Genomic DNA, 9,358 nt, shown 5'->3' with positions numbered 1-9,358 from the left:
ATGGAGGACATGTGTGATATCATAGCTCGCGTCGAGCGATTGAAGCGTTACCCTCACGGTGTTGTTCCCGTACTGACGGTACGACGAATTCTGGACTGGGAAAACCCCCTTGAGCGGTACGACGAATGTGATTTCAAGGAAATATACCGTTTGTCGAAATCGTCTGTTCATGAACTCTACCGACTACTCGACGTCAGGAGGAGCATTGACAATCGTGGCTGTCCTTTTCCACCCCTCCAGCAATTGTTACTTGCCCTGCGCTACTTCGAGACAGGCTCGTTTCAAGTTGTTTACGGTGACCTGGTGAAAGTGAGCCAACCAACCGTGAGCCGCTGCGTTGCTGTAATGGCGATAGCCATCGCTGGTCTGAGGGAACAGCTCGTACGGCTGCCAAAGCGCACTGAAATCGCATCGATGAAAGCAAAGTTCCACTCTATCGCTGGCTTTCCCGGCGTAAGCGGTTGTATCGGTTGCACACACGTTACTATTGCCAGCCCCGGCGGTGAAATGGCTCAAGTGTTCCGCAACTGGAAGGGGACGTTCTCCATCAATCTCCAGGTAGGTAGACAACAAGTTCATTGTGCAGATTTCTCCAGCTTCACAACACGCACTTTTGAAAGTATCCCGCATGCTAATCGCAGGTCGCAATGCGAAGGGCTTATCCCAAATCACGTAGCTTAAATTATTTTATGTGGTGTACTCATCTTCACCACTTCTTTCACAATTTGTGTATGTGTGTGTGGTTGCTTTAAAGTGTGTCTGTTAAATATGCGTGTTTCACAATCGAGCTTCTCAAATACAATAGAGACAATATTCAGAAATAAAGTGAAGAATAAGAATAAGAATAATAACAATAATTTATTTGTAATAAGGTGCCGATAAACAACCCGAAAGGTCTAAAATAGGAATGTACGAGCACTCCTGAAGATACTATCAGTATATGTAGTCAATTGTATTTTTGTACAATTGTTTTATGTAATAACTCTATAGTGCACTTCTATTGTACCTTAGTTTGGTAATTCGTGAAATGGGAAACATTGCAGGTCGTGTATGGCCCCAGTGTTGAATTTTTGGACATTGTTGCTAGCTGGCCTGGCTCTACACACGATAGTATAATCTTGGAAAACAGTCGTTTTGGAAACCTTCTACGTACGAAACAGTATCCAGGGATCATACTTGGTGATGCAGGGTATGCACGTAAGCCCTACCTGCTCACCCCCCTTCAATCGCCAGAAACTGCAAGTGAAAAGAGGTATGTAGCATATCTTAACCTGCCTTTAAACTAGTGCTGTTCGGTACGTGTTCAATATGAGATACGTTTTTCACGTCCTTTATTTCTTTACAGACACAATAAGGCACATGTAAAAACGCGAAATTCTGTGGAACGCGCGTTTGGGGTGTGGAAGAAACGGCTCCCATGCCTTCGCAGCAAACTATGTACAAAGCTGGACACAAGAACTGCTATTATTGTGGCAGTTGCAGTGCTATACAATTTTGCGCTACAGAGCAAGGACACCCATGGTGACACAATCATGACAGCAGCAGATGAACAAGATATCACAGATCAACTTGAGCAAAATGACAGGTGTTGTTCGGCATTTCGGCGAGCCTTCATCTGACAGCACTTTTAGGAAGAAATATTTTTCTTTTGAGCTAATAAGGCTTCCTTCAATTTTGCATTGTGTTTGAAGTTTTGTTTCCATTATTGCCTTTGCATAATCCATTTTTAATTGATGTAATTCTAGCATTGCCTTCCTTTCTGCTGCAAACCAAGGCGTGCATTAGGTTCAGCTTCCACGATGTCAGTGGCTGTGAGACGGCGGCGCCAGGACGCTGGCTCCTGCCCGAGTTCTGTATAAATCAAGTACACATGTCATAAGGACTGGTCCACAAAGATATAACGGTCATACCTGCACAAAGCAATTCACGGCATGACAAATTCGAAACACTAACAGTATCGAAATCCTAATTAAACTGCAATGTCACAACAGTTTTTTTCGTGTAGATACATTTTTCGAGCGTGTATATTCATCAGTTACACTATTCTAGTAACAACAGTGTACCTTCATGATCTGTAGTAGACACGCGTGTCCCAGATGGTGGATCACCTTGGCAATGGACCTGTGTGGAGCCGCCCATATCTTGTGTTTCTGCAGGGTGCTGTGAGAGTAAATAAAATTTATGTGAGATGTTTCGGTTTTGATATCCTGCCTATGGCCAGGTTGCACGTTCACCCGTTTCATCTTTGGCATGTACGCATTTATATGTCCGCTCTGAAATCATGCTATCATGATGTGCTATACGGTGAGGAAAATGGCAGAGAAGAATGTTAACAGCGCAGAGTGTGGGCGAGCTGCCTACACTTTGAAATATACATTTTACATATTTAGAAATCTGGAAACTCCAGCTTTCATAGGTGATTCCGGCCGGCAATCATCAAACAATAGTCCAAAAATTGGCAAATCTCACGGGAAACGGTGTCCCTGGCCGCATGACGTGTTCCTCGTCTTCAGAACTCCGGTGTTCATGATTGGCAACGCCCTGATCTGAAAAGGCGGCAACATGACCATGCTTATATTTGTATCCATGTTGCGTGCAACATCACATACCATAAAAACAAACAATAAACAGTTTGCCACAAGATAAACGAGCCTTCCTCCCACGCATTAGAAAGTTCTCGTCAACTTGTACCACCCTCTCAAGAAACCTATTTCCCAGCAATATTGTCTGTGAAAATTACATACACAGGCGAGACATGCGAGTATTCTCCATATAACCTCTGATGACCATGAGCATGACCCAAAACGACTCACGATCTCGCCTTTTTAGTACATATCATATCCGCAGCACGCAACAGTTGTACAAATTTCGCTTACCTGTATACGGAGGTTCAGATGTGGCATCACCTGCAATGCCCTCTCCGATGTTGGATCGCATGAGAAGCTTGCCGCCCCACCGTCGGTGCCCCTCCAGGATTGAGCATCTGCCGCTTTGCCCTTTTTTGCTTTCGCTTTTATGTTTCCCAAAAGTCTCTTCAACTGCCCTACAGTCCTTTCAGGCGCTATTCCCTGGGCGTTAAACTCTCTGGTTAACTGCGCCCAGGCTTTCGCTTTTGCGCCGAGTGATGTGCTGTCGGATTTTTTGTTTTCGATGACACGTTTATGTTTATCGACCAGTTCTAGAAGAGGCTCCCGCTCTTCTCGGGAGCCTCAGCATGGCCGCATGAGCATGAGCCGCAGCTATGGCGGGAGCCATAAGCAAAGCACACAGAAAAAAAAAGAAAGAAAAAGAGAGAGAGAACGATCGGCATATTGAGGACGCACGTTCAGACATCCCTATGTTTTTCGGAATATATCGCGCGATATGTTACGCAGTCATCAGCGAATAAACACGCTTTACAATTAATGTTACTTAACATATCGAAGAAACAGGAAAAGTCTCAAGACTGACTCCTCTCGTATACCCCAGGTGTATGGGGTTCGATCAGACAGGGAATCAGTCCCGAAGCCAATCCATGATCTTGGTATTATGTGTCAGCTTTCTATAGGGTACGTACACGGTCAAATGCCTTGGAGAGATGCAAAACCAATATTTCAATTTGTAGGTTATTATGTGAAGCAAATGCAAAGTCGTGGATGAAATCAAACAGGGTCATGTCAGTGGAGTAGACCCCACGAAAGATATGCTGCAAGGAATGCTGTTACTTGATCATGATGTTAATTGTTTGGAAAAGATGTGCTTCAGCAATTCACAAAAGCTGGAAAGAAGAGAAAATTCGAAACCAAAGTCTGGACTCCTGCCTTACGTATCGGTTTTATACGAGCGCCCAGTTCCATTCGTTCGGGACAGTCCCTTCGTCCAGCGATATCTGGAAAATAATTTTGAGGAATTGCGCAGCTTACTCGGCGTACCTTCTAAAAAAATCATTCGGAATATTGTCTTGCCCAGAAGACCACAATATCGCGTCCTGAAGTATATCAGTCCCGAGACTTTTTGGACTAGCATATCCACTTTTTTCCTTTGCTAGTCTACCCGCAGAAGACTTCTTTATATTTACCTCCCACAGTGGCATAATAAGAAATAGAGACACAAGTGCTGCTTTAAAGTAATGTCATACTAATAATAACTCGGGAGTTTAAGTTGTGCGGCAATGGTGATAGATCTATTAGGAGTTTCCCACATCTTCTATATAATCTGTTCTCTGCTGTGCGTCATTTTGTTCCTCTTTTGCTCGATACTTTGAGTAGTCATGTGCCAAATTTGCTGGGAGTACGCAAGAAAGACATAGCTATAATATTTCTTTTTAGTCTCACTTAATTTCCTCATTTCCTCCTTCGGTGCCCTCGTCAAACCTGAAACCAGGGTTAGTTTCCATCGCCGTCTAATTTTGTTTATGCGACGTTTAAGATGCTAAGCTTCGCGTGTCATCCATGGTCTTTGAGTGTAAACCTTGTCTTTTTCGTTTTCCCCGTTTTTCCTTTATCTTTCCTTCCTTCTCTTTTTCGTTTTCCCCATTTTTTTTTTAATAGCAAGCCGGCTCTCTGCCTGGCTAGCCTTTCCTTCTTTTTTTTCTTAATAAACATATTACCCCCTCCCCCTGTAAGGCTTCTTGGACACGAACTTTCTTGTGGACGTGTGTACAGTCCAGTTAAAATTTGTACAAGGATCTGCCCAAGGAATATCGTGGAATATCTGGATTTTAGGTCTGTCATGCTTAAATTTTATATGGTGCATCTCAAGAACCATCTTGTGATCTGAATGTCAACCAAGTACTTGGCAGTCCCATTTCCAGTGAAGGGTGTTCGGCACAAAGAACAGATCACGTATTGAAGCAGAAGACTCTTGACTACTAGTGTACCTCATAGCAAAAGACAATATGAAGTAGTGCATTTTCATTTATGAAGTCTCAAACTCCGGTTGGGGTTTCCTAATTTACACTTCAACATGGTACCATATACTGAACAATCATGACATTATATCCTTAACCGTGTTCAATGTCAATAGGTTTCATTTGTAACCATGTTACACCCTTTTTAATATAACCTGGTGATGGCGGTGATGAGGTAACAGAAAAAGATGGAGATATGAGCCGCGACAGAGTCGGGGCCACCCCAGGACGCCTACAAGCGACGAAAATGCAAATAGATGCACGTACGGTGAACGGATCAATTGCAAAATGTAGGACAAAGGTCTCAGAGCGAGTGAGGGTAGTATGACACAAGTAATATGGCGGGGGGGGGGGGGATACCAAGCGGGCACTTCGCAAGTCATAGGGCACATGCATATTACGCTTTTCAGCTTGAATCTTTATAATCTATCATGACGGCATTAAGGCTGTCGGTTGTGGGCCACAAACCCAGATGGCGAATTTCCCCATTTATCGTCATCAGTGTATTCGTTGTTATTGTATAATGTCACGCTAGCAGCGTTCTTAGGCCGCTCAATCAGTGGATAAAATGAGTTTAACATGTTCTAGGAACCCTTTGTATAACATCAATTCCATTCAAGCATTTTCGGTTAATAATACAAGTGTGGCATTTGTTTCTTCTCTCTCTCTCTCTCTATATATATATATCTGCAACAAAATAGGGAGCAAGGAAATAAGGAATATATCTTTCGCACTATCTATATATGACTCGGTCGTTCTACTGGTCAACAGTAAAACCGTGCGTGCAGAGAGAATACTACTGCGGTTTCGTTTTTTCTCGAATTTCGTTTTTATGGCCGATACCATGTTCCTTTATAGTTACATAGGGAGCAAAAGAATTACATAACTAAGATGTGCGGCGAGGTACACTGTATAGAAAGCGCCATAGTTCAGCTAAATGACAATTTAGTTGAACAATCTACCATCGGCCTATGTTCCGTGGCAAAGTGTTCCCAGCTTCCTGTACACAGCAACTCTATAATCTATGCATAATGTAAAAACCCCGAGACTAGGGAACACGAAGGGACAGACACAACACGAAGTCTCAATTCTTCAACCCTTCGTGTTCCCTAGTCTCGGGGTTTTTACATTATGCATCATCTTCACCATCTCGCTTGCTTCCTAGCCATTTTTGCATCATCGATAATCTAGGCTGAAAAGAAAGAGTGAAGAGAAAGAAACCATCAAGGAGGCGAGCTCTCGGACGCAGTAGCCGCTCTTGATTTTGTTTTTCGACCCGTCTGCCATCATCCAACGAAGATAAGACATGCGGTCACGTGCTTCCCAACGTTCTGATATCTTTCGCTTGCAGGGACCGTCGGCTAGGCAGACGTGACGGGTACAAATGTCACGTGGTTTAGTTACAAAGAACTGCGGATGCTAGTAAACAGTCAGTGCGGCAAACCAACGTAGTGCTGGTCCAAATATATTCACTATAAAAATAGTCAAGCACACATACACCGTCACACACGGCACATGTTGGACTAGTTCAACGAGAACCCGCTTGGTTCGCAGCGAGCGCATAGCACCGGAGCTCAGGAGCTTGGCTTCAAAACAGGGGCATCGCGCATTCCATGTATTGAATATGGCGGTAAGCAGACCAGTATTTCTAGCCCACCATAGCAAGACCCTCGCCCAGCGTCCAAGTCCGGGAGGCGCCATGATCGTTAGTGTGGATTCGGCCGGATACGGCCACAGCCTGTCCACGTGTGAAGACCAGGCGCGTTTGGAGCAACGGTATCCAATTCAATGCAAGTCGCTTCCGCTCCCGCTGGGCTCCGCGTGCCATGCCGTGTGCGAAGTGTGTTTCTTTTGTCTGCCATCATCTGCGTGCTTAGATTCCGTAGGGAACGAGTATCGTGCGGTTTAAACATTGTGCTGCGACATGAAAGAAAGGCGCACGGAACTCGTAGGAGACATCGTTCGCCGCACGCTAGGTCTACCGTATCGATCATTGCGGCTCATCTGTTGAGATGCTCCTCTTCGCTAGCTTTGCTTCTATTTATTATGAGAGTTCTATGGGGGGGATGTTCGCTCTTAGGGCGCCCGTAGCCCTGGGTTCCCTGAGGGCGAAGTTACGGGATTTTGGGGAATACGGCCCTTACTGTGCCTCCCCTGGTTCTGGGCTTGTGGCGAGGTCCAGTGAACTGACTGCTGAACTAATATGTGGCTCGCTGGTGAACTAGTTCGTTCACTTTACCCGAATGACTCGTTAAGTTTGAAGGGTTCGTTCACGAACGACACATCACTAATTGGCCCAGTCAACACCGACTTTTGGTGGAACGTAGAATCTACGTTGTCTATTCATGGGAGACTCAACTGTAGATATACGCAGAAAATATTTGCGTTGATTCTACATTGTACCTTCAACATATTGTCAACCTTTATCACGAATGGAAAAGTCGTTGCTTCTTTGGTGCGCATCCAATTGTTTCGCACTGTATTTTATTTTTACATTCTATTGTGCCGTTCGCGTGTAGAGTAAGGCCTGTATGACGTGGTGTTTATATCACTCATGCTGCCATTAATAATACTATTTATTTATTTTATACCCTCTTAGCCATACACTTTTTAACCATATTTGTAAACGGCCCATCACGAATCGCACGTATCCAGTGAACAAAGGAAAAAAAAACATATTTTATCTTTTCCACGCTATTATGATGATCGGTCACAGAGGTTGACGGATATAAGAAGAAATCAATTTCCCGTCAAGCGCGAGCCGAGCGCAACAACGTCCGCCTCGTCGCCATCGACATTCTCCAACCGCCGTTTCGAGTAGTCGAGGTTTGCGAGAGGCGAGGCGCGTCGTCGTGGCATTTCGGTAGGATGGACAATGTCACACAGAAATGTCCTTGGAACTTCAGCATCATGCGTATTTTGTACTGCAATCTCTGGAGCATCGAGGCAGTACTGGCCAATGCGGTGAACAACTATGTTGAGCGTAACACCGAATGCCGTAGTGTGCGAGAGGCTGCGTTCCTTTGTTCTCCGGCTTTCAAGTTTCACAGCTGAGTTTTCTTTCTTCATTTTACCTCACTTAAAATTTGTGCTTCTTGTTTTCTCAACGATCACATGTGGTAGAAGTGTGGAGCATAACAGCTTAGTATTCGAAGTAAACAGCTGTGTGTCGTTTTCTGCACCTGCATAACCTCGCTGCGTATCACTGTCTCTAAAGTCTGTCTCAAAGTACCCTCCCCGTTCCTGGGTGATATACACCGACTCAAAATCAGCCCTGCAATGTGTAGGAACCATGGGCATCCGCGGCTCGTTGGCCCCGGTGGTTGTTAGTATCCTGACGGCGCTCAGTGTTCTCGGCGAACAGGGACACCGGGTGACCCTACAGTGGGTCCCCGGCCACACCGGCATTCAAGGCAACGAAGAGGCAGATTTGGCGGCGGCTGCGGCCCACCGTATCTCCAGAGCCCTGCCCATTATCCTCTCCAACGGGGATAGGCGCTCCTACTTGTCTGCGTTGGTGTCACCCTTGGCCCGCCAGCAATGGCTGCATGACATCACTCAATGGTCGCTCCTCCATGCAGTGGACCCGTCATTATCATTTAGGATGCCAGGTGGCTTCCCTCGCAGCTTTACGACACTCCTGCGGCGTCTGCGACTCAACGTCGCCTTCACCCCTGCGTTCCGTGCTAAGCTGAGTTACAGTAACACGGCGCTGTGCCTAGCTTGCCGCACCCCAGCTACGATCCCCCATATCATCGAGGACTGTGAGCGGTACACGTGTGAACGCCGGGTACTTCGACGCCAACTTGAACTCCTCGACCATAGACCATTCAGCTTGTCCAAAGTACTTGGCCCATGGAGCTCCCCTGAACATCAGTGCCGGGCTCTTCGCTCCCTTTTCGTTTTCATGCAGGCCACTGGACTCCTTGAAGAGCTCTAAACAGAACTCCGACCTGTCGTTGCTTCATTCTCACCATAATTCATCCTCTCATATTAACCACTGTGAAATGGGGTAGTGTCCTGTGGCTACCACGGGGAAACATCCCATGTCATCATCACTTCTTCATTTATTGTTGTCGTTGTTGTTGTTGCGTATCACTGACGAATTTATGCGGACTGCGGGACTGTGTGTGATGTGCGGGTGTGATATTTATTTTGGTGTATCCCAATGTTTATTAAATATGTTCCGATGTGATCCTACTGGGGTAACGTTTAATGCTGTCTATGTTGAGTATGGCTTCTGTAAATGCCTCCCCAGTGTCGACATCAGTTTGCAACGGAGCTTTACTCCGTTGTTGAAGTCGCACGTTCAAACAGTACGTAGCGCAGTTATTTCAGATGTTACAAGTTGCAAAATGCGGATATATTTGTTCACATCTCTTCGATTCATGTACTATTTTATAGGTGCTTGTGATATCTCCAACTGGGAGTGATGAAAGCAGCGGTGGCCTATTCTATGAGCAGTCTGCT

General features: G+C 45.5%; 1 protein-coding gene across 1 annotated transcript; it reads left to right on the top strand.

Annotated features, from left to right (window-relative positions):
• LOC135398513 (putative nuclease HARBI1) lies at nt 1-1,619 on the top strand. The gene is made up of 3 exons (XM_064629919.1): nt 1-558; nt 1,044-1,252; nt 1,346-1,619. Exons 1-3 carry the CDS (start codon nt 1-3, stop codon nt 1,617-1,619), a joined length of 1,041 nt encoding a protein of 346 aa, XP_064485989.1.
• Nucleotides 1,620-9,358: the final 7,739 nt, after the last annotated feature.

The sequence above is a fragment of the Ornithodoros turicata genome, chromosome 6 (assembly GCF_037126465.1).
Source record: "Ornithodoros turicata isolate Travis chromosome 6, ASM3712646v1, whole genome shotgun sequence".
Classification (NCBI taxonomy): Eukaryota; Metazoa; Arthropoda; class Arachnida; order Ixodida; family Argasidae; genus Ornithodoros; species Ornithodoros turicata.
Note: the sequence above shows the minus strand (reverse complement) of the source record. Positions and strands in the feature narration are given on the sequence as shown.

Bases quoted from the DNA above. Each gene is read 5' to 3' on its own strand.
- LOC135398513 (XM_064629919.1), top strand. From the start codon at position 1: ATGGAGGACATGTGTGATATCATAGCTCGCGTCGAGCGATTGAAGCGT. The intron at 559-1,043 runs GTAGGTAGACAA...GAAACATTGCAG, and splicing joins CGTTCTCCATCAATCTCCAG to GTCGTGTATGGCCCCAGTGT. The intron at 1,253-1,345 runs GTATGTAGCATA...ATTTCTTTACAG, and splicing joins GAAACTGCAAGTGAAAAGAG to ACACAATAAGGCACATGTAA.